A 27,242-nucleotide genomic window follows, 5' to 3' on the forward strand; every position below is an offset into this window, starting at 1 on the left:
TAGCACCTTACAAACACCACACAGTATCAGACCAGGATACTTGGAATTGCATGACAGGACTGTGAAAGGAGAACCAGCCATCCTAGCAGGGAATAATGTTACAGTAGCACCTTACAAACACCACACAGTATCAGACCAGGATACTGGCCACAGGAATACAGTGCAATAACCACATTTGTATGGTTGTTAATTGTGTAAGTGAGAAAAAAGTACATACTCCCATGTATCCTGTGTTAGCATTTGGAGGGGTGCGTACATGTCTACACTGAGATGTGTGTACTGGAAGCAGCAATATTCAGGTTTGAGTACAACATGCATATAACTGGCTACAACCCTAGCATCAGATAAGAGATGTATACCAACCTTCAGACTGACACAATGGTGTCCAGAGCAAACAAGCATGGGCCCCACCTTGGAAATCTGAAAGGGCTACACCTACCTAACCTAGCATTTTACAGCAGTGGACTGCAATCACACTGAGTAATGCAATCAGCAATCAGCAGGCTGCATGAAATTACTGAATGGTGAGCAGCAATTGGTGCAGAGGCTGTCACATGCACAAGTGCAGATACCTAGAAAAGCAGGCTGTACCTGCAGTCCACGCATTCAATTATATCATTGCAGGTGCTGTTAAATAGAGAGAGAGAGAGAGACTGAGACAGAGACAGAACAGAGTGAGAAACTGACACAGAAATTTAAATAGAGGGCGAAAACCCAAAACAAACCACCAATAAAAAAAAAATTAAAAAAAATACAAAACCGTAACACACGGAGCAGGGAAATACAAAGGTAAGGTATGTAACTCACATGTATGTGTTGGTATTTTGAAGATGTTCCTGAAGAGTACTCTACACACTGCAAATCATCCATGTGTGGCAGCAGTATGTATCTATCTGTATCTGTACATGTGCATAGGGCAAAGGATATACTGCAACTGTTAGTGATGGGTGGACAGATATCTGTCAGTGAAGGTTGATATGTGCATATATCCATGTAGGTCGTAGTGTGTGGCCTAGAAAACAGCATGCAGTGCGCAGGAGCAGCCTTAGGTCAACTGGTGCCCTAGGCAAAAGGGCTCCACGGTGCCCCCTACCACACTTCCTTGTGCCCCCATCCTTGTCTTACTACACCACATAAATAGTGGAAAAGCATCCCTGCTAGAGCGGCGCCCTAGGTGGCCACCCAGTTGGCCTATGCCTAAGGCCAGCTACAGTAGTGTTGATATATGTCATGTGGTGGTTAAATGCTGTGGGACAGATCTGTCAGATCTGCTGTGTTACAGCCAGTGAGGCCTGCTAATGCTACAAGGGCTGAGGACACCCACATGCATTCTGCACAACACTGTGCAATTTAATCACATACCTGTATATCCCACAACTGTCGAATAAGTGATATCCCCACCATGAAAGGTGAACTGTACATGTGCCTATATGTACATCCATGTGTACAGCAATGGATGTGTACATGTATGTGTATAGATATGCATATATATAATATATCTATATATATATATATACATATATATATATATATATATAAATACATATAGAGTGAGAGAGAGAGACATGGGGGTCATATGTACCGCAACAGGTGTGTGGTGACCAAGGCATGGACTGTAGAAAAGTGTTGATACTGCAGTGCCATTCCACCTTCCCAAAACAGTGTACCCATTAACTACCACATAGGTAGAGATCTACCCAACAGTGAAGGTGTGATAAGGGAACATGGGACACAGGTGGACAGTAGCCTCCACTTTGATGAAGACAGTGCCACACTACACCTGTAATCTGTCTGTGTGGTATGTGTCATGACAACAGGTGTGTCATCTATGGAAGTATAGGGTAGAGTTCCCCTCTACTCATCACAATGCCCTGTGTGGTATGTACTTCACATGACAACTACACCAGGTGAACAGGCCACAGACAGACCTCCCAAAGGGTAATACTGGCCCGCAAACAGATGCCCTATGCAGACTGACTCACAAAACCACAACTACACTGTATTGCATACTGGCCACACAGAGGTGACCTCTGCCGGATATACAGAGGTATGTCACACCCATAGCTGGGTGACAACCACCATGGCAACATATCACAATCCCTCCGGGATACACGCTCTAGGGCCCTAAACCTTGTCAGCTCACTAAACAGCACATGCTGGAGGGCTAGGTTCCCATCTCAGAGATATGCCATACACCGGTATAGACCGCATAGCAATAGCAAACAAGGCTCCTCCTTACAAGTTGTTATAAATACCCCTGACGATTATGTGGGAGATTGGCAATACACCCCAGGAAACACCTCTGTGGTTCAGGTTGGCAGGGGCAAGTGAAATCAAAGTACATGTGTGTCAAAGGCCAGGATAGCACATGGCTAAGCTGCTGTAGGCCCTAGGGCCAATAGCATATTACCTACCTATGACACTATGCACTCAAACATGTACTTATTCAACCTCACATAGCTACTATTGCATTAAGTGTAACGCTGAATGTGTGCAAAGTCTGTAAAGGTGTGATAGCTTAGTGTGATGTTGTATCTGACATGGTAGTGCCTATCCTAGCTGTGAGGACAGCAACTGATGTGTAATGTACTGTTAGGCAGACATAGTAGAACAGCATATGATGTGACGTAGTTCTCCGTTCACAAATGTGGTGTCTCACTATAGGCTAAAGCAATACATGTATGCTTAGTGAGTGGTACTGCTGGTGAATCCATCACCAATATGAACTGTAGTACTACTTGAAGCTGTAGGCCTAAACAGCACAGTATGGTGTGTGTTCACATTGCTTGGAAACACTGTCATGTGTGTTTCCTGTAGTCTGCACATAGGACAGAATGCAGGCATAAGGGTGTGTAAGTAGTGGCACACAGTACCGTATGATACACAGGTAATGCTCATCTGTGCTGGCATACAGTGGTGCGTTGTATGTTTGCCTGATGTGTGTGTGATTATGCCTGTACAATGGCTGCAATCATATGTGTGTTACAGGGTAAACGTGTGTATCCAGCAACATATATAGTCTGTTACAGCAGTATGCCACCTATAGTAACAACTGGACACATCTGTTAGCCGGGGCTATGGCATCAATGACTAGGGTGGTTGATTGGTACTACTGTACTTGTACTTTACATCCATTGCAATGGAGGACATCTCTGTTCGTGCATTGGTGTAACATACACCCCTGTCTTGAGGTTGTGCAATGTGTCACAAAAAGTGTGTCAGGTACTGTTGTATAGTGGTGTGATATATAGAGTCTGCCAGGCAGTGTTAGTTAGTTGTGGCCTGAGAATCAATAAGTGGTACTGAACGTGTGTAACTTCTGATGGACAATAGGATGGTATATATGTCAGTAAAGTGATATCTGTGGGTAAAGGTGTAAAGTTTGCCACAGGACACTCACACACATATTGTTCATATCTTTTTCAGCCAGATGGCCCACCAACGCAACCCAGAGTACACAGCGGATGAGGAAGAGGTGATACTCGACAGCCTATTGCAGCGGTACACAATGCTCTTCTCCAGAAGCAGCCAGCACCAGCAGGAGCGGACTGCACTGTGGCAGGAACTTTTTAATCGGGTAAATGACATAGGCATGCATAACTGGACATATGAGCAGGTACGCCATCACTGCAGTGATTTAATTAGACAAGTCCGGTGGCGTGCGTCTGATATCCAAACACAGCAGCTTGCCACAGGTGGTGGGGTGGCCATTCACCCCCCCCTCACCAGAGCGGAGGAGCTGCTCCTAAGCGTGGTAGCTCCTGGACAACAGCTACATCAACCTCTGACTTGTGTTGTAATGGAGGCCGGAGCCACTCAGCACATCCGCCTAGAGCAAGCAGGTAACATAGACTACAGTTAACTGTATTGTTAGATTATGTGTACGTGAGATGTGTACTGTGTGTTTAGCAGTTCTGCTGCCTAGTGTTGTGCAATACGGATAGTTTGAATAATATCCCTGTGACTGCTGTACTGCAGTTTAGCATACCCACTGTAGCAATGCCACAGTTGTGGCCACTGATGAACCCTCTCATATTCTCGTAGGTCCCCCTGGTGTGATGACAGGGCAGCCGATCCATGCTGGTGAGTGTGTTATACCTGCAATGTTGGTAATGAAATATGCATGTCATAGGTGAGGTGTAGGCCATGTACACGTAACACACCTACGCGTAATGCATGCTGTGCATGTTTGCTGTGAGACGTTGCACAGCTCAGTAATGTCAGTAGCTGCCTCAATGACATGCGATACACAGAGCATGACACACAGTTGTGGCAACCCCGTACTGCACATTGGATAGGCATAGTTGCAACACCAGTACACAACATAACACATTTATCACATGCAGTACACAAAGCCATGCTACATATGGCGTAACCACACACCTGCTGTAAGGTCACACTTCAGTATCCCACATGTCATCCACACACACGATGTACCTCAGGGGTAGAGGCCTACCATGGGGCTGTGTAACACTCTTCAACACATAACACAGTCATGTTAGGCAATGCTCCCTACTGGGCACCTCATACACCCATGTACAAAGTGGCTGTGTAATAGTGAACATATCCACGGCACTGCAGTTCAGGTATAGCATACTAGGCGGTGGTCTGTCACACAGTAGTAGCCGTGAGTGACAACAAGATGCATGATGATGATGATGGCACATGGTACTACACCCCATCCGGTTACAGTGACCACAGTACTACACAAAGCAGTCTTTGCTGTGCACCTCATTGTTCTGTGTGTGCAAACATATGCACCTATACACACCATGCATAGCATGTTGTGTGTGTGCTTACAAATGCAAGTATACACATTTTGCACAACAGTCGCCATCTGTACAAAGAGTCACATATATGTCCTGGAATGCTATTGGGTGTATAGGTCACATGACGCACAATGGGTATGTGTGGTGTTTAATGTTGCAGTCGTGTAGCATGCCATGTCATGGCTAGCACAGACATATCTGCAATATGTCCCACACTCACCATAACCACTGTACAATGTCCATGTCGTGCATTGGGATTCCTTCACGTTTACATGCACCACTCATCCCATGTCTGTACATTGCATGCATTTGCTACACATGTGCCCACTATTATGTGCTATGGACACAGACACTGTCATCAGACATGGCAATCTATGTGTCATGCAGATAACACATGCAGCCATGGTATGTATACCATTGAGTGATGGTGCACATGACATTGCAGAGCAGATAGTACTTGCACAGCAATGTTGTGTCCATGTACACATTGGGTTCCAGGATGTAGCCAATCACTGAACAACTACACACATGCATCAAAGCAATGTATAATGTCATTAGATAGGGCTGTCTACACTTGCACTGCATGGTGTTGAGCAACACATGGTCTGCATGCTGCTGTTTGCCTTGTGCTACTGTCACCCACCATCACCCACTATTGTGTATGTGTTGGACTGCTGGTGTGTGTGTGTGTGTGTGTGTGTGTGTGTGTGTGTGTGTGTGTGTGTGTGTGTGTGTGTGTGTGTGTTGTGGTGAGCTGTGCATGTGTTCATGTGTGCTAACATCATGTACAGATTGTAAAGTGCGTTTCCTGTCTTCCTTCTACAGGTGCTGAATACAGTTGGGATTGACCAGGAGAGTGTGGTACCTATGGCACGTACATCCCCTCACAGCAGCCATAGCCAGATTACCGGAACGGTACTACATAGGCGGATGTCCAGGGACTCTCGGGGGAGCACCACTGGTTGCATTGCCCCTGGCAGATGTGCTCTCGGAGGTATTACAACCTCCAGTATGTTCCAGGCTGTGATGCAGGCACAGGCACGTATGGAACGGTACACCTGACAGGGACTAAGGGCGCAGAGGGCCCATTACACTTCTATCAATGACAGCATCTGTGACCTTGCCAGTGCCATCTGGAATTACACCAAGGTCATTGACAGCTGTTGGAGGGAGACATTAGATGTCCTCCACAATGTGTTAGCCATGAGCCAGGGCCGTGCGGGACGGATGAGTAGCTGACGCGGACGCATGCCAGCAACAGCATCCGCTGGCAGTCGTCGCAGACGGACCACGGATCACAGTCGCTCCCGTAGTGGCAGTACAAGCCCCAGCAATGCTGGGGCTGGCCTGTCCACTGGCCATCCTACTAGACCACGTGCACGTGGTGCTGGCCAGTCCCAGCAGGGACATGGGTCCAGTCATCATACCTCTGCCTCTGATGATAGCACCTAGTCAGGGTTGGTACCCGATACTGCCCGTAGCACCCCTGCTAGGCACAGGTACTGTGGCCGTGGCCGGAGACAGTGATCTGTACGGCCTAGCAAGTACAGTCTGTGGCTGTCCCACAACCGCCCGTATATGGCAGCCACATGGTGGAGTTGTGTGCATGCAGACACACACACATTTACCATACAACTAGGGCTCACACATACACACACTACATCAACATTGGCCCATGCAGTACTGTTGTCCCTCACACACACACAGACATGCCGACTGGATGGGTCAATGTCGGGCTCTGGCAAACCTACAATACACCCTGTGCATATGATGACACCTGTGCCACCTCCTGTCATCTGTCACATTGATGCAGGAATAGGCTAACATGGTTCTGATGCACAGAGTGACATTATAGCAGTGTAGCAATAGTAGCAAGTTGCCAACAGGAAAGTGTACTGATATCCTTGTAGGTATATCTGAGCAGGCATTATGCATCACAGCTCTGATAGTCATTGTAGCATTGTTTACACCAGTGTTAGGTCTGAGTATGTATTGTCCACCCATGTGCCACTTGGCTGAAGTGTACAGTGTTGTCAGCATGTGTTAGTGAGTGGACAGTTCATGTGTGATGTGTGCATTACAAATTACAGGGTGTACATCTGTGAACATGGTGTGTGCGCACTGTCTGCATGTACGTGCATAGTGGACATGTGGGATGTGCGACATACCCTGTTCTACACATTGTTAACATCTCATGGTATCTTTTGATGGCCAGTATGCATTATACTACAGATATGTACTAACATGGGTACACGTGTGTATGACATGGGTTGGCACTATGCTGTGGGTGATACCGTTGATATCTGTCAATGATCTGCAGTCTGGTAGTATACACCACCTCAACAGCATGACTATAACCAATCATTAGATGATGTCCTGACAAATGACTCACAGTTGTAGGGAACTCAGTAACAGCTGGATCCTTCCAGTACTATACTATACTATAACAGTAACCAATGGTATTGACCGCCACACGTTCCAGGAACCACACCTGTGTGGCATATAGCCCTCTTAGGTACATGCAAATACACTAGGGATATGTCCATCCACATCTGGAAATGCATGCATTGGCCTACACTGCATTCCCAGGATGGGACGCATATCCTACACAAGGGTATCATACAGACAGATAACCGTTGTCCAATACATGCTATATAGCAGTACGCCGTCTATGGCATAGTCATCCACATTTACTATACATACTATCCCGACAGTACCACATAGGTGGTAGCTCTGAACATGTATGTTGGGTACCACTGTGTACAGACAGACACGTGTTATGCCATCTGTCCCTTGGTGTCCACATATCCATAGGTATTGTGGGGTCCCTCGGCGTTTCACATAACACATTAGGGGCCTGCATGCATATCCACAGGGCTGGTGCACACTTATAATGACTGTCCATTATTGCCAGTCGTTGTTGTGTATGAACATGTCTGACATATACCCCGGCAATTACCTTCACTCACAGTACTCTACAGTATGTGTCATGGGTGTGTGTGGCAGGGATGTCCTTGGCCACGGATCACTACATTGGCCGGGCTTGACGCATACATACATATGTGACCTATGATCTGAGAAGCAGCGGCACAATCTGTCGAAGGTTACAAATGTATCCATGTAGTATGCAGGCTTCACACCTATGTACTGATTGAGGTCACATGTACACAAGTTTATTTGACACGCAGATACCCGATGTGTGCAATGCACATACTGTTTGAAACATATGTCATACCGTAGTAAAAGCAAAACCCACACTGCATTGACCACCTGTGGCACACACACACACACTTGGCGTTTGCAGGACTCAAACCCCTACCTGACTATGTTATGATACTAAAGAGATATGCATTAACATGGTGCGCTATATGCATTACTGGGTGGTTTCTGTTCTCCTTGCATATTTGTGGGATGCTGACATCATCAGACTTTCCAAAGAGGGATGTACCTCTTTTAATGTGTTTTCCCAGTCTCCAAAAAGGCTACTCCTCTCAAAGGAAATCACATACATACACCCCACACACACACACACACACACACACACACACACACACACACACACACACACACAAAAGCACACTTGGCGTTTGCAGGACTCTAACCCCTATCTGACTATGTTATGATACTAGAGAGATACGCATTAACACGGCGCGCTATATGCTTTACTGGGTGGTTTCTGTTCTCCTGGTATATTTGTAGGATGATAACATCATCAGACTGGACATGGTAATGTGTGTACACATTTTTATGCAATCCCAGGAATGATCCATGTAGGTCAGCAGGTATCAACAGCTTGTACAGGACCCCGTGAGTCTCATCTTGTGTGATCTATCTGTGGACACATTGCCATCCCTTCATATGTCAACACACATCTATGCACAGATTGTTGGTTTTGTGGATACAACACGTGTCTGTGATGTTGATGAAGAGCTGTTCAAAGTCTATGTGGGACATGTGTAGCTCTGTTCTGTGATGTGTGTCCTGGGTAGCTGCCTTGCAGATGGTGTAGCATGCTTGGGAACCATGATCTGCACATGAACATACAACAGTTGGTACAGTTGTGTGTTTGTCGGTTTCCAATAGCTCTGTTTATGACTTCTGCCATGATGCACTCCGTGGACTTGCAGATCAGACTTTATAGGCTTACTGGACTATACTTCCCATGGTGTGTTGTGCACCCACACATGTGGGGAGTGCCATATGTTGCTGTAACACATTCGACGGCTCCAGGTCCTGTGGAGTGGGTGAGGCTCAACAGACTGTTCAGGTGCAGGGTCTGTTTGTTCTGTAGTGCATGCATGACTCGTATTGGGAAACAATGTAATCCAATTGCTGCCATGCTTTTGGCTTTGAGGGGAGATGTTCAGCCATTCTACACGTGATATCTCCTGGTATGATGTCAGGGACTATCGTCAGTGGGGGAGTGGGTATGTATACATGGGCCTGTCTGACAGGATGTCGGCAATGTCAGTAAGGTACAGCTGTCCCTGACTCAGCACATATATGTGTGTACATTACTATTTCTTACATAGCTGAAGGTCATGTCATGATACTCAAGTCTGGACTCCTTCTCAGCTACTCTTTACAAAACACTGACAAACCTGAGCACTAATCCCGGTTATACTCTTTTACACACTTAACACCCTACTTATCCTTTGTGATCAGGCTACAGAGTATGTCATCATAATACAGTGGTATGTCCAGGGGTCGGTTTCATGTGTACTCTCCAGTCCAGCTAGTGAATATTGTGGTTATGACACAATGTCACATCTGCCTCATGTACACAGACAACCCTCTCCTCACATCACACTCACATATATGTGGGAGATGTAACAATATTGACATACAGGACGCTGAGCTCTCTCGACCCATGACTGGCATAGTCTATCAGGTGGTGAGGGTGACCACACACACCACATATCAGTCTCAAATACACCGATAGTGACAGCAAACAAACCACATTATCACACATACACATATTCGGAGGCTCTACATACACTCTGCCTAAGCAGCAGAGACCTCCAAAGCAGACACACAAACAACTGCTACCCCACTACAATGCCCATATGTCACACAGTTCACAATGTCAGTGTGCCACACAGTCACTGCCCTTTGGGCTAAACAACACACCTGACACACTTTGTTATAGGTGACACTAAATGCCAAACACAGTATCGTCCCACTCACCAGGCCAGACGGGAATAGTCACTTTGAGCTGTCTCTCAGGTGCCAGGATCCGCCACATAACACATGCACTCAGGTCACTCCAAAGCAAGTCCAGGACTGGCTCCATAATTGTCCAAGCTGGTGCGTACAACCTCAGACATTCCTCCCTGGACCACATGACATGGAATATAGAGGAACTCTGTGATCATGTAGCCCAGCCCAGTATTACCCTGACCTTGTCTAGCATCTTACACTCACCAGGTATGATGTCACAGTATACCAACAAACTGATCACGTTTAACAGTTGGCTAACATATTGGTGTTATTCAAAGGGGATACAGTATCTGTCACCCTGGGGTGACATGCTCAACATGCCACGTAGCTTCCCTATGGACAGCTTGCACCTGTCACCCTTGGACTTTTGAATACTGGCTAGGGCACTTGCTGCCACCATACTGCCCTATTTAAGCAGGGCTCAAAGGACAGAACCACCTCCATACACATTACATACACATTACAGAGTAAACGATACTGAGGGTAATGCTGCTCAACACCAGATGTCTTACCCTCAAATTGCGCCCACTCAGGAATCTCCTCAGTTTGGAGGATAGCAATATCTGTGCATTAACAGACACATGGTTGAGGCTCCCACATGCACACCAGCACTACCAGGCTGTATTTCGTACCATGCTTTCTGACCACATAACTCGGAATGGCCAACACAAATAGGGGGGGGGGTATCCATATACATCACAGATACACATACCTCCGGGTTGGTAGCACTGCACAATGCATCACGGACCATACATATGCACCTAACATTGTGCAAATCTGCCTTTTGGTTTGTTGCCTGCTACAGACCACACTCCCCAACACAGCAACCTCATCCAGCTTTCCTGGGAACATTGGACAATATGAAGGTCTCCCCAAACACCATTATATTGGGTGACGTCAAATACCCACACATTGACTGTGGATAGTACTCAGGCCCCAACACCCTCGCCTAACAGTTGCTACTATTCCTAAACTCATATGCTATGGCACAGCCGGTCACCACACCCACAAGAGGAGACAACATATTGGACATGAACATCACCGACATGGGGACTCTATGTTCCACACCTGCGATATACCCCTCATTGGTAAGGGCAGAACATACTTTATCTCACTGGACATCCATATCCCGTCCCCACATCCATCCTGGGTAATCTTGGTGAACTTCCCAAAAGCAAACGTCACACTCCTCCAAACCATGGTGGTATGCATCAGAGACCCTGGGTGAGTGATAAGTATGGCTCAGACTGCTGAATCGTTTACATACACATTCTATGGACACCTAGTGGATCGCATGGATCGTTACATCCAAAATAACAACTGGACTCACTCCTCCAATGGCAGTGGACCTGTCTGGTAGACCCCAGCCATCAATACGCCTTACAACAAATGGAGGAAGATACTATATGATAGAGCACAATCCCAGACAGAGCACAATCCCAGACAGGGAAGGCATCTGTTATCTGCACTAGCGGACTGCTATATTCACTCGGGTATTTATGTCAGGCACGCTTCTAATGGACATTTGCACCAGACATGTCAGACACTCGCAAGGCCTTCTTCAGTTGATTCAGGTACCTGGCTGGACACTCACTGATATGCTGTGTGTTACTGCATACTGGCTAAACATACCCTGAACCCACTGATATTGCCATCATCCTGGCAAACAGGTTCAGTGCAGATGTGTCCCCCCCAATCCCCCCTAAGGTGGTAATGTCCATACCAACAGAGTGTAACCTCCCAGACATCACGAGTAAACAGGTGAGTGCTGCCCTCCCCACAGTGGACAACACAGCATCAATGGGACCAGACGGTGTCCCGGCCTGTGTCATACACAGCCTTCATGACAGACGTAACACTCACATTACGTCACTGTTTGATATAAGAGTTACTGCAGGATATGTACCCACGGAATGGCGTACAGCAATAGTGGTCCCGCTCCACTGAATACTTGCCACAACAGACCACAGACAATATCGGCCTAAAAGGCTACCTAGCCTGTTCTGCAAAGCTATGGAGTGTATTGTAATGGGACTCATGCACATAGACATGGGAAACCTACAGACACTGGGTCCTACACATTACAGCATTGTTGTCGGCAAATCTTGCCTGTTGGACCTGTTCATATTCTTTCAACAGTTACCAGGTCCATCAGTTTTGGGACGGTTGTCCACACAGCCTGCCTGGACCTTGCACAACCCTTCACCACAATACCCCACTCGGCCATTATGCATAGGCTCACCAGCATCAATATTGACACATATCTGACATGATGGATTGCTACCTGGAGCAGGGATAGCACCCACATGCTCAGTGTTGCAGGTGCCATGTCTGACTATACACCAGTTACACCTGGCATCCCACAAGGCTCAGTCCTGGGACCTCTCTTGTTCAGTATATATTTGTGTGATGTACAGGCTATCACAGGAGGGGATATGGCTGCCCATGTTCGCAGATGACTGCAAACTGGGTGCCATAATCAGCTCTCCTGCTGGCGCATGCATACTCATACAGGGTCTCACAGAGCTAGATTGACTGGTGCCCGAGCCATGGCCCACGGCTATATGCCATTAGTTGCATAGTCATTCCCTTTGAGGATGACAAGATGCCCACACATTACCACATAGGATGTAATCCATTTCATAGAGTAGTAGTTGTTCGGGTTTGGGGACACTACCTGTTCGTACTCTCGCCTTTGACAATCCTATTGTCATAGTGGTTAGACAGTACGTCTACATAGCCCACCATATCCCATATCCCACATGGTTTCACATGTTGATCACGCGTGGTCATTGTGCCCCTATACTCTTCACGACCATGCTTGGTTACTATGCCACCTTTGGGATGTACCTTACCTGACAACTGCAGCAACTTTAATGGCCACAAATGTTACTCTTCAAGCAGATGTAGGGACTCACACAGATGCCCTGCACAGTTCCGAAACAGTAACTCCAGCTCTACTCAGTCACTTACCACCTACACGGATGTGTTGTGTGCCTGTAGTTGAAGGCAATATCTGACCCAGACTTACTGGACATGCTCCACCTCAGGATATCCGACTCCCTTGCTGCTACACACTCCAGGGACATATACCTCAGCACTGATGTTAAAAGGACATGCTGGGGGAACAGATTATTATCAGAAAGCCTCCACTCACTCCGGAGTGTAGTCCCGGTTTTGCATAGGCAGAGCCACCCACTGACCACCTACACGTGACATCTTCACAAGTGGATGGGTGATCCCATGTTTACCCATGGGATATCTTCTGGGTCCCTGCTAGACAGTGGCATAATACACTGAACGTACATGGGTTAGGTTGTGTGACCTACTATTCACAGGCACAGTGCTCTGATTTGACTGGGTTGCAGTAGCCAAACACACTCTGGCTATGCTTGTACATGCCCTAGGGCAGATAGCCTAGTATCAACCTCTGAACCTATGATAATTTTCATGATGCACAATGTTAATTGCTGATACTGTTTGCAGGTTTTTATCATCTTTGCTTTCATACTTTATATGAACTGCTTAGGTATCTGCAGAACATATTTGCTTATGGCAGGGTTCCACTATATTATATATATTGCACTTAATTTAAAATCGTTTTTTTCTCTAAAAATTGCATTTTACCTGATTTTGGCCTAGCACTCAAGTGTGGGGTCATGTATTGCACTGCTGTGATTATTTTGCTACTTGTGTATCTCTGCTACCTTTAAACTACAACAAAAAGAAAAAAACAAACAAAAAAAATCTTGCTTTTTTCCCACTTTCTGAAAGTTAAGAAAGTTCAGTTACAGATTTGCTGTTCTGAACTGTTTGGAAGTTTCTAGAAGGCCAGTGCTTGCTTGGGCTAAAGGGAAGTCTCTGTGTTCACCAGTGGGAGTGGTAAACACTGAACAGCCTGCCTGTCCCTGGAGGAGTGGTTACTACCTAGAAGCTGCAGTTTTATCGGCCATTTTGGGTAATTTCTAAACTCCTTGATCTCTCTCTCTTAAAACCCTACAACTCTCTTTTTGCGCGGTTTTGCGCACTGAGCAGCGTCGGGCAGCGCCGCCTAAACAGGTTTAAACTATTCCAGGCTCCACAAAGTCTGCTCTTCACTTTTTCCCTTAGAATTGTTCAAACTCTCAAAGTAATCACTCTATTCTCTTTCTAAAGCCCTGCACTTGCTCAGCTCTTATAAGGAAACACTAACTAACTAAAGCACTACACCCTCCTTGACTTCTCATAAGTATTAGACTCCCGATTGGTCCTTCCTGATCAAGTGAAAAATCAGTTCCCTTCCCTAATCTGATCAGTAAAAAAAAAAGTTCCCTATACTAATCTGGTATGTCCAAGGGTCAGTTTCAAGGTTACTCTCCAGTCCAGCTGGTGAATCTGGGAATTTTGAGGCAATGTTACAATTGCCTTATGTACACAGACAACCCTCTCCTCCTTCCAACAAACTCTAATACATGTGAGAGATGCAGTTACACAGCCAAACCCGAGGCAGAGCTCTCTCAACCCAAGAATGGCACAGTCAGTCAGGAGGAAAAGGTAACCACCCACACCACAAATCCAGTCTCACACAGACCTATTGCATCTGCATACCCAACACATAAACACACAAAAACATACTCTGAGGCTCTAAATAAAAATCTGCCTAAACAGCAAAGACCTCCTAAGCAGATATCCAAGCAACAGCCACCCCTCAGCAATACCCACAAATCACATATCTCACAAAATCAGTGTGCCTCACAGTCACAGCCCATAAGTCCAAACAACACACCAAATACACTTGTTATAGGGGACTCTATTGTCAGGCACACTGACGTCCCACTCACCAGACTGAACAAGGAGAAGGTCACTGTAAGCTGCCTGTCGGGTGCCAGGATCCGCCACATAACGCAAGCACTCAGGTCACTCCAAGGCAAGTACAAGTATGACTCCGTCATTGTCCATGCTGGTGTGAATGACCTGAGACGTACCTCCTTGGACTACATGAAAAGAGACATAGAGGAGCTCTCTGACCATGTAGCCGAGGCTGGTATGTCCCTGACCTTGAGTAGCATCTTGCCCTCACCAAGAATGATGCCACAGTATAAAGACAAAATGATCAGTTTCAACAATTGGCTAAAGTATTGGTGTCATTTAAAGGGGATTCAGTGTCTGTCAGCCTGGGATGACATGCTCGACAAGCCACGTTGCTTCGCTGGGGACGGCTTGCACCTGTCACCCTTAGGCTTTCGTATACTGGCCAAGGCTCTTGCCACCCGCATAGTGCCTTTTTTAGGCAAGGCTCAAAGGACAAACCCACCTCCATAGACAACCCAAAGATAAAAAAACTAAAGGTAATGCTACTCAATGCCAGAAGGCTAAACCTCAAGATGCATGCACTCAATACTCTCCTCAGTATGGAGAAAATCGATGTCTGTGCAGTAACAGAAACCTGGTTCAAGGCTCCTGAGAGCACCCCAGCACTACCAGGTTATAAATCATACCATGCGTTTCGGCCTCAAAACTCAGACCGAAGCACAAAAGGAGGGGGAGTATCTATATTCATCAAAAATACCTACACCTCCAGGTTAGTGGCACTGCACGAAGCATCGGAATCCATCCATGTGCAACTAACAGCGGGCAAAACTGCCTTTCGGTTTGTAGCCTGCTACAGAACACCCTCCCTATTACAGGAACCCCACTTGGCATTCCTGAGAACACTGGAGAATATGAAGGGCTCTCCAAACACTATGTTATTGGGTGACTTCAACTACCCAAACATTGACTGGGAAAACTACTCAAGCCCAAACACCCTCGCCCAACGGTTCCTTGAATTTATAAACTAACGCAATGGAACAACTGGTCACCACTCCCACAAGAGGGAACAACATATTGGACCTGGTCATCACCAATATGGGGACTCTATGTTCCACACCAGAGGTAAACCTCTCATTGGTAAGATCAGACCATAAACAAATTTCCCTAGACATCCATATCCCGTCCAGTCCTCACCCCCAGCCAAGGAAATCACTGTAAAGAATTTCTCCAAAGCCAACTTTGCACTTCTCAAGACTGAGGTGGAATCTTTCAAAGCCCCTGGGCCAGAGGATAATACAGCCCAATCCGCAGAATCCTTTACAAATGCATTCTATGAGCATTCTATGAGCACCTGCAGGAATGCATGGATCATGCTATCACAAATAAAACCAAGACTCACTCCTCCAAAAACATGAGACCGGTCTGATGGACCCCAGCCATAAATAAGCTATACAACAGAAGGAGGAAGCTACTACATGACAGAGCAAAATCCCAAAAAGAGAAGGCATCTTTGATCAGTATTAGTAAGAAACTTCGATCCCTCATAAAATCATCAAAGGCCAGTTCGAAAGAAAAATTGCCCTAGACACTAAAGATAATCACAAGGCCTTCTTTAGTTATGTCAGAAACATGGGCGGAAACTCCCAGATATGCTCTGAATTCTTGCATAACGGTACAAAATATACCGAACCTACAGACATAGCCAACATCCTGGCAGACAGATTCAGCGCAAACTTCTCCCCCCTTTCCCCCCCAAAGGAGCAAACGCCTATCCCAACTGAATGTAACCTCCCTGACATCACAGATGCACAGGTGAAAGCTGCCCTCTCCAAAGCAAAAAAACACAGCATCTATGGGACCGGATGGTGTCCCAGGCTGTCTTACACGAGCTCCAAGAAGAACTGAACCCTCACATTAAGTCACTGTTCAAACTTAGCCTTACTACAGGATATGTACCCAAAGAATGGCGAACAGCTACAGTGGTCCCACTCCATAAAGGTGGTGCCACAACAGACCCCGGAAACTATTGCCCCATAAGCCTGACTAGTCTGGTCTGTAAAGCTATGGAGCGTATTATCATGGCACTCATAAACAAAGACATTGGGAGCCTCCAGACACTGGACCCTACCCAATTCAGCTTTGTTAAGGGCAGATCTTGCCCTTAAACCTAGTTGATTTCTTTGAAACAGTTACCAAAGCCATAGATGAGGGCAAGGTAGTCCACACAGCCTACCTGGACCTCGCAAAAGCCTTCGACACAATACCCCACTTGGGCATCATAAATAAGCTTACCAGCTTAAATATCAACCCCTATATCACAAGATGGGTTGCAATCTGGCTCAGAGATAGAACCCACATCGTCAGAACTGCAGGTGCCATGTCTGAATCCAAACCAGTTACAAGTGGCGTCCCACCTACCTGGACCTCGCAAAAGCCTTCGACACAATACCCCACTTGGGCATCATAAATAAGCTTACCAGCTTAAATATCAACCCCTATATCACAAGATGGGTTGCAATCTGGCTCAGAGATAGAACCCACATCGTCAGAATTGCAGGTGCCATGTCTGAATCCAAACCAGTTACAAGTGGCGTCCCACAGGGCTCAGTTCTGGGACCTCTCTTGTTCGATATATACTTCTCTGAGGTTCAGGCTAACACGGGGGGATTATGGCTGACAAAGTTCGCAGATGACTGCAAACCGAGGGCCATAATCGAATCTCCAGCTGACACAAGCATCCTCCAAAAGCCTCTCACAGAGACGGATGCTTGGTGCCAGAACCACGGCCTCAAGCTAAATGCTAAAAAGTGCATAGTCATCCCCTTTGGGAAAAACAAGGTGCCCACAAATTACCACATAGGTGGTAATCCATTAAGTACGGAAGAAGTAATTAGAGATTTGGGGACCAACGTAGATAGTAATCTCTCCTTTGATAATCACATTGCCAAAGTGGTTAGAAAGACCTTCTATATAGCCCACCTTATCACGAAAGAGTTCGCATCTAGATGGAGAGGTCATTGTGCCCCTCTACTCGTCACTCATCAGGCCCATAATTGAATACAATGCAACTTTTGGGATGTACCTTACCCGACACCAGCAGCAACTGGAGAGACCCCAAAAGTACCTCAACAAGATGATCATGGGCTACAAACAGATGTCCTATGCAGCTCGACTAAAGAAACTCCACCTCTCCTCAGTTGCTTACCGCCTACTCAGAGGCGATCTATGCCTGACGTACAAAGCCATGTCAAACCCAGAATTAATGGACATGCTCCACCTCAAAAAATCCAAGTCCCTTAGAGCTACACGCTCCAGGGACCTAAACCTCAGCACAACAATAAATAGGACATGCTGGAGGGACAGATTCATTTCCCACAGGCTCCCCTCACTCTGGAATAGAATCCCAATTCATGTTAGACATAGCCCCTCGCTGACCCTCTTCAAGCGAAATTTGGACGCGTGGATGGGAAATCGCAAATTCACCCCTTGGATCTCTCCTGTGTCCCTGCTAGACAGAGGCACAGTAAACTAATCTTAAAAGGGTACCTTCTGTGACCTACTTTACAGAGACACAGTAGGTTAATCTAATAGGGAGGCAGAAGCCAAATACACTCTGGCTAGGCTTATAAATGCCCTAGGGCAGATAGCCTAGTATCTACCTATGAACCTATACGTGTTTGTTGTCATATAAAAGTGTGTGCAAAGGGCAGATTGCTGTGTAGTGAGAGGTTCCTGGGTTAACACATGCAACTGCCTGCTATGTGTGGCCCAATGCTTTACTCCAACATGGCCTAAGTGAGTGAGCATGCCCAGTTCAGACTGTCAGTGTTCTGATGCCTGACATTTGTATCATGTATTCAAGTGTGTGAGCATGCCCAGTGTGACCTTTCAGTATGTTGCTGTCTGAGGTCCACTACATTTGTTGATGTATGTCTACATGTCCATTATTAATATTTGTATTGTGTGTGTTGAAAGCCAGGTTCTATTCTTACTGCAGGACTCACCTTTGTGTCATAACTCGACAGGGATTATGCTGTACCTGCAGGGTTTCCGTGAAATACTTTGCATAGACTTAATATTTCTTCATACAGGCTAACCACTGCACTACTGTCATGGTTTAGTGATTCAGTACTATGACTATAGTGCACAGTATCCTGGGTTCGAGGCCCAATGCCGCTTATATTTTCATACTGAGCAGACCAGACTGCTTACGGGCCAGTAGAGCAAATATGAGCATGTTGGCTTTTGTTCAGCTATGCCCTACCTAGACCCAGCTTGTCCAACATTGCTCAATATTAACCATCATTGCTGGACACTGGCCAATATTACTCTACATTGACCACATTTGTAGTAGTTGGTGTGTGCGATTTTGTTTACATTGACTTCATGATGGTAAATGCTGTTTAGCACTGCTTAATATTGCTTAACACATGGCAATCATGCCTCGTGTTGATGCAGGGCTGCCTATGTCGGATGCACATACTACACTCCCTATACATGTTTGAAAGCAGGTAGTGTCAACGTAGGCATCCCTTTTACTATATGTGCGGGTCAGAGAGAGGTATCACTTCCAGAGTTCCTACTGAGCCAGTGTATGTGCTATGCATTGCCTCTTTGCCAAGGCCAAAGCATACTGGGCACACCTCCTTCTGTCTACTGGGGCAGGCTCAGGATGTTCCTCCTCTGAGTCACGCTCTGCCTGTGATGGCCTTGGCAATAGCGGGGGGCTGTTTGGCCCGGGCCTATGCTGGTCCTACTGCAGCTGTTTTCGGAGGATCATATTATGTAGCATAGCACATACCATGACAATTTGGTTACATGTAGTTGGTGAGTACTGCAAGGCTCCACCAGATGTGTCCAGGCACCTGAACCATGACTTGAGCAGCCCAAACACACGCTTGATTACATTTCGTGTTTGTGCGTGTGCCTCATTATGGCATTCCTGTTCAGGTGTGTGTGCGTTTCTGATGGGTGTCATCAGCCACAGCTCCAGTGCATAGCCAGCATCCCCCACTAGGTGACCATGTGGGATGTCCCAATTGGCAAATGTCTGGTACAGCTGCGTCAGATGCCAGATATGGGAATCATGGTAGCTTCGAGGGCAGCCAGCACACACATTCAGTATTATGCCCTGGGCATCACACATGACCTGGCAGTTGATGGAGGGGAAGCCCTTGCGGTTGAAGTAGACCCTACCCCGCTCATCGGCTGGTGCTTTGATGCATATGTGCGCGCAGTCTATTGCATCCACTACTTCAGGGTATTCCGCTATTTGCTGGAAGAGACGCATATTGCTGGCCAATACCTCACGGGAATTGGGGAAATATACATGATCACCGACATGTGCTGACATGGCATCCAGGAATTGGTGCAGTACCCTGGATGCTGATGCCTGTGATATCCCCATCATATCACCAGTTGGTCTCTGGAAAGTACATGTTGCTAATATTCTTAGGCCAACACATACCTTAGTTTCCACTGGGATGGGTTCCCCTCTGTTGGTTCTGTGTGTGAGGCGTGGCCTGCACAGCTCAACAATTTGCTGCAAGAGGTCTCTGTCCACTCTATAGTGCTCCACTATCTCCAGCTCATGTAGCCCCTGGTAGGTAACCCTGGGCTTGTACACTCTTCTCCATCTCCTCACTGTGGGTTGTCCAGCAGCATTTGCATTATCACCACCCTCAGCATGTTGCATATTTCGCCTTATAACAGCAATGGCAGCCCCTAACATTTTTTGTCTCAGTGAAGCCTTTTCAGTTTTCACTTCTATTAGCTTACTGCAGTGTTGCAGTGTCTCTTGAGAGAAACATAATGGGCTGTTGTTTGCAGAGTTTTAAGTTCTGGGCTGGGCTAGTGTTCTGCCTGGGTAATTGCCTGATTCTGATTGTTTTCACCTGCTAGCTCTGCTAGTATTCCCTGGTAACTTATTTGGTGCGCTTCCTTTTTCCTTTCGGTTTCCTTAGGGGGGGGGGGAGCACCGCGCACACATGCTTACACAGACTAAAACTTGCTTATTCTTGTTAAAACATGCGCACACTAGCGCAAACGTGCTTACAACTGTTTACACAGCCTTACATATGCTTACTCAAGCCTACACGTGCGCACACACGCTTACACATGCGCACACTGTCTTACTCAGGTTTGCTGGCATGCACACGTGCACATGCACGCTCAGCAGGAAACTTCGGTGTTATCCAAGGCATACACCTTCCATTTTTTGACTTTACCTGGCCTACCTGTTGACACACCTCTTTCACTATTATGTAAATGTAAGCTGACACATGTCACTCTGCTCCAATGAGCTTCACTCCTTTCATACATACCCCCCTCGTGATGTCACCTATCTTCTACTCTGTTACTCCCCTTATCCTACTCCTACACTCCACTGACTGTGCTCATTTGCTATGTAAACTTGTGATTCACTATCCTAACTCTCATTTGCATAGGACTGCCTACTAATGCTTAGTTACATCTCTTAGACTGAGATTCCCCCCTTAGCAACCTCTACTCAGTGGCCATGCTGTTTTCAGCATGCCATTCCCTTGCATTGTAAATTCATTTTAGCTATAAAATCCACATTTGTGGATCTTAATTATTAATTTTCTGCTTTTTAGGGTGCAGCGCGGTTAAACCCCGGTGATTGGGATAAAAAAAAAAGTTATTTTATTTTTAATTTGCATCACTTCCCGTTGCCAATGGCTGTATTTTTGGCCATTGGCATGCTTCCTCCTGTAAATGCATGCTTTTTTTCCAGCTGACACGGCTCCGTTTTGATATTTGCAGAATTGAGGTAATTTGCATATCCCAGCCCTGTCCGTGTAGGACTAGTTTAAGGAGCTCTGTTACACGCCCCTACTGGCTCTTCCTGGATCGCTCGGCGGACATGTTGGCTGCATGGAGTCTTACTCTACTCTAAGACTCCGTGCAAGCCTTCGTGAATCCGGCCCAATGACTGCCCTGCTATGTACATGTCCTCTTTATCAGATGACTTACGGAGCTATATGCACAACTCACTATACCACCCCAACCCACTAAGTACTTATTAAAATTAAACTTTACTGTTAATTTACCTCAAGGTAAAATTTAATCTTTACTGCTTAAACCAGATATTTTCCCTACTTTGTCACACTGAATTCACTCTTCACCCTTTAAATCAGAAAAAAAGGTTTGATGTAGTTCAACACTCTAAACAGGCAAGCACATTTAAAAACTGCAGACCGAATAAAAACTGAATAATGTTCACTCAAAGAAATAAAAGTACATTCAAGAAATAGAGCATGCAAAGGCACAGCTAAAAGAGCAAACAGGAAGGGAAACCATCAGGATGAGAAACTTTTGAAAGACTCTTGATGAAGCAAAAGTATTAACATAAAAATAGCAAATCAGTGGTCAGACCATAAAGTGAGAGGGCAGGAAGAAAATGAAACAGTGAAAATAAAAAAAAAAAAAAAAGAAACACCAGCAAATCTAAATTAAAACAGAAACCTACCTACATGTGTATAGTCACAAATCTTAATACAAGTTTTCGTAATGATAAAAAAAAAAAAGTCCAGATCTACTGCAGTCTCAGAAGATAGGAATGCAGCTTCATTTAAACATGCACAGAAGAAAACAGCAGGAGCACTGTACAATCCTGAATGCTTACAAAATATTATAAAAAAATATACAAACAAAACCTAAAAGCAAGAGATCCTTATCTAATGAATGCATAATACTAGGTCAGCTCACATTCTCTTTAAACCGGAGATGACACCGCATTAACAGTCGGCTTCTGTTGTGCCTTAAACACATACTTGACAGTTTCAATATACTCATTTTATTTACTCATTTACGCACATTATTCAAGGTACAGCAATGATCCACATGAACCTTCAGGCTCAAGTCTAGAAGACCAGTTAAGTGGCTTATTCTGAATCACACACTAGGCTTGTGGAGACTGACTGAATCAAACCATGGACTACTGAATAAAGCTCAATAACAGCTCATAGCCTTATTTATCTGCTCAGTTACTGTGTTTATTTCATTTTCACATGCATTTGCCAGGTCAGCAGGGATCTTAAAACCCTTTTCAGCCATGAACAAAGCCACCAAGCAGCTAAGATCAATTACAGTCAGTTTTGAAAAATACATAAGGCAAGTTAATACCAACTAGTTTAGATGGTACATAATACTGCACCTAAACAAAACTAAGGCAGTTCAATAACAGGTCAGTACACATCACAAGTACTGCTATACCTCCAAAATAGTTTTAGAAAGGACCATATATAAACTAAAAACCAAATGAAGACATTTAGAAATGTTTTACTATAGGAACTAAACACAACTGAAGCAGAAAGTGGCAAATAAGTATGAGGGGACTTAAGTAGTAAACAAGTATGGGAAGAACAAAGTTGAGGAGGATTAAGGGTAAAACATCTACACTATGGGGTGGAGATGAGTTGAGCGACAAAGGCACTTCTAAATAGCTATAAACTAAATGGATTTCAGACCCCAGTGGACTAGGATAAGTTTAAAGAAGCCCTTTTGTGTGATATTCAGACCGGGGGATCTTTTTAAGGTAAGGAAACTGGGACGGGATGATCAGAGACAGTAGCTCATTAACTTGTGTAGTTTTACAACTTCATGCTTCTTGGCTTGGGAAAGGACTGAGGCAAGAACCTTTGCACGAGTCCAGTTCTCAGTGCAATAGTTAAGGTAATCTACATAGAGGCGATGACTCTGTGCACTATTTATTGACATTTGTTGACTGGGAAAGTTCACTGGGTCGGAAACCCATTATCAGTGGAGGGGGAGCCCGGGGAGAAAAGTTCCACAAACTATTACAAAGTATACTAATTTAACATAAAAATAATCGGTATGAAAGCAGAGATATGCAGTTGAAGCATTCAGCACTGAAAATAATGCTATAATGCTAACCTTCTCAACAACTTACTTATCAAACATGTAACTTTCTTACACTTATGAATGAATAACTTTCCAACGACAATACTTGCTTGGTATAAGCCTTACAAATGCAGATGGCAACATCTGAAGGTGCTGACCCGAAGGTGTTTTGATTTTTAGATAATGTGTCTGTGTGGATGGGGCCATAGTGGGTTGGTCCTTGGAGGGCAGGGGAAGCTGGGGGCGTTATCCAAAATAACTGATGTCACACTAAATGTTTGCTTTTCAGCTTGCAGGGTTGAAAGTTACCAATAGCTATTAAACAGATAAGATGATGCTGACAGAAAACAGTATAGTAAAACCACGGATTGATGGGCTCTGGCATGAATGTCCCTGACATTTTTTATCATTAGCCTAAAAATCCTAAGAGAATTTCCAGACAGTCTGTAACATCGTGCTCAGCTAAGGAAAAAGTATCAGTACACTGACAGCCATATTTCCAATTAGGCCACATAAGCCACGTGAAACTTTCCTTTTAAAACACACCGATCCTTCGGCAATCATGACAAGCAACAGTTGCGGGATATTCAAGGTCAAAAAGGGCCTAAGGAAGTTTTAACTTCAGGACATGTCACAAGTTGCCTTCAAACCACGCAAAATATAAACGGGAAAATGAATTTAGCGATAGTTGCAAGTTAACAGATTTGCAGTTAACAGATTTGCACACCTTTTTTCAATGTGCTGTCAACAAAACTCTTTTGGACTGCCATTTTTTTCATACCAGATAACCCTAATGATGAATGATGCAGACCAGTGAATGTTGTTTCACCATACTCAAAACATAATTCAGAAGCATTACCGCACCACCACCACATAAAAAAATAATAATAATAAAAATCAGACAGGTACTAACATCGCCTCTCCCCGTGGACCTTCGGTGTATGTCATCATATATACCACAAGACCACCGTTACTAGAACACGTTTTCCCTACTATACTTGCAGCAGTCACCAGTCATTTTTCTTTGCAACAATTACAAATTTGCTTGGCAGTCCTTGAAATTTACCTGAACCAACGATCGCTGTCTGCATAATTTAACTGTTTTCATGAGGGTATTAACTCCCCGCAAGAATTGGAGGCTATTCATGTTAGTAATGTATTCGTCTTGCTCTATGTAAGTTCAGGGTCAACACTGGCAAAAGACCCAAGAGCAACTCTGAAAATTTGAGACTCAAAACCCAAAGAAATGTCTCAGCTAAAACCAGGCATAGAAGTTACTCCACTACAGCTGCCGAGAGAGGACACTAAACCTCGCAACTACGAAAAAAATTTCTAGTAACAAGTAAAAGAATAACATTTGGATGTCAAACTCCGGAAGTCAAAATATTGACATCCCCACCAGACGCATGATTTTTTTTTTTTTTTTGTAGGGTAGTCTTGATTTGGATGGCTGTGCTTTAAATAAAGTATATATAAAAATAGTTTGTGTAGATATTTGAGGAGAAAAGTGTGCTGTTTTCTAAATGTTATAGGAAGACCCCCCCCCCCAAATACCTTAGCACGGTATAGCGCTAGAAATAAACTCTTAAGGACGGTGACATGGGTTGTTTATATTGGTGGGGACTAAGTGTAGTTTGTGTTGCAGAATTTCATGTTTCTGTAAGACGTAGCCCATACTGATCAAGAGACCGACGAAAAAATAGCTTAAGAGGCAATTAATCCAACAAATGCAAGAATACCAAGCAGAGGAGAGAGAGAGAGGATACAGCTACTAATAGCCACGCCTTCTTTGTGAACTGATTCTATTAACATTGTCTTCTGAGCATCTACAGAAAAAAACATAGTTCACACAGTGCTCAACCACACTTCTCAACTTCATACCACTGTCAAGGTTAAAGTCAACATTTTCTGGAGCAAAGGACCCAAGTTTGGGACCCTTTTAAAATCTTAATGTCATTGATTTATAAAACTGAGTATATAAATTAACACACATTTTCTGTATTAAAGGAAAATTCCACCTTAGAACTAAAAAAAAAAAAAACTTTTTTCATTGTATCTTTGTTGCTGAGCAATTTAAATGCACCAAAATCATTCCAAGTGATTCTTTTGCAATTTTAATGTGCTTCCCAATATAGTAAAACCATGGATTAATGGGCTCTGGCTTCATGTTTTCATGAGGGTATTAACTCCCCGCAAGAATCGGAGGCTGTTCATGTTAGTAATGTATTTGTCTTGCTCTATGTAAGTTCAGGGTCAATGGGGCCTACCATGGTAACACATCTTGTTTTTTTCTTTCATTCCTTCTTCCCAAAATGCATTCCAAGTCCACTTTATATGTCACACTAGACATAAGGAATTGGTTGTGGTGTTGTATTCTCATGACATTAAGATAGAATGGCAGGAGTGTGAAGCACTGTCAGCTACCTCCTTCTGTATCAGAACTTCTTCTATATTTCGCTCGGTGAGACTCATTTATGTGTCTGTCAGAGCTGTTTCTATGGTATAAATAGCTATTAGCTACTTCTAGCAAAAGAAAGTAGGTAAATAGCAGGCTTTTGTAAAGGGATTATTTTGTAGTTCTAAAGGAATTGACAAACCATCCCCCTCACTCTCCTTCAGTGATGTGAAAACTCTTACCACAGTAAATGATTCTTGCTGCATCATGTACAGCTGACCAATACTACTGTTAAGAGGAATAGATTGCAATGTGTAAGGACTGACCCAAAGTCATTGGGTGTCTCTTACGATTGATCTGTGTAGCAGTTGTGCACCCCCTCTAGAAGGATGTCACAAAAAAGCATAAAGCACCTTTTATAAACAGTAATAGTGCACCTAGTTGATAAGGCTGACATCTGTCTTTACTTCTGCAGAGCAGTCCTGATGGCAGTTCTGTCTTGGTGACGGGGGATGAGGTGTTGAAAACTGTAAATGTGTTGATAGTTTACAAGGAAAAAAAATATTTTCTGAGTTTTCTCTGACTGTCACAGAAATTTTTGATACTACATTTAAGTCATCATAATATATAAAGAGATATAAATAACCAGCAATTAGCATTTCAACAGTCTGATGCTGCTTATGTAAATTTGTCAGACAACTGCCTTTAAATCCATGACTGATCTAATTGCTTTGTTTTACTATGATATGCATGGCTACATTGGAAGCAGCTGTGAATCAGTGTAAGTTCTCCTCTTCTCTGCAATAAAGACAGTGGAAAATAGTCTCAGTTTTCTGTCTTTTTTTTATAGCTGCAGGATTAATTGCCTGTCTAGTTGACAGCAGTACCTCACAGGGTAAACTACAGATTTCTCTGTGTCTGTGGTATGTAATGTAGTCGGAGACAAATTCGTCTGCAAAGTATGTGAGATGTTAAGCTTAAAAAAGTAGGTAGGCTTTCCCTTCCTTTGATTGCCAGACAAGGAAATGAAAGTTTTATAAAATACAAGCAGTTTTCTGGTACCTACATGATACTGGAACCATATTGTAGGGAGAAAAGCAACCCAAGGACTGAGTTAAACTGTAGGAGATGGTGGAGATTTCCTTTAAAAGAGTCTGTAACTGTAACAAATGTTATTATTTTTT

At 44.6% G+C, this 27,242-nt stretch overlaps 1 protein-coding gene across 1 annotated transcript in view; it reads right to left on the reverse strand.

Annotated features, from left to right (window-relative positions):
• The window catches only part of NIPSNAP3A (nipsnap homolog 3A), a 484,684-nt gene extending 459,715 nt beyond the window's left edge, over nt 1-24,969 (reverse strand). The window contains exon 1 of the mRNA XM_044061013.1: nt 24,730-24,969. Coding sequence (XP_043916948.1) covers nt 24,730-24,810 — 81 coding nt within the window. The 5' untranslated portion in view covers nt 24,811-24,969. The remainder of the gene's footprint in view (nt 1-24,729) is intronic.
• Between the last annotated feature and the right edge of the window lie 2,273 nt (nt 24,970-27,242).

Source organism: Protopterus annectens, chromosome 2.part0 (assembly GCF_019279795.1).
Source record: "Protopterus annectens isolate FY-2018-M chromosome 2.part0, PAN1.0, whole genome shotgun sequence".
Classification (NCBI taxonomy): domain Eukaryota; kingdom Metazoa; phylum Chordata; order Ceratodontiformes; family Protopteridae; genus Protopterus; species Protopterus annectens.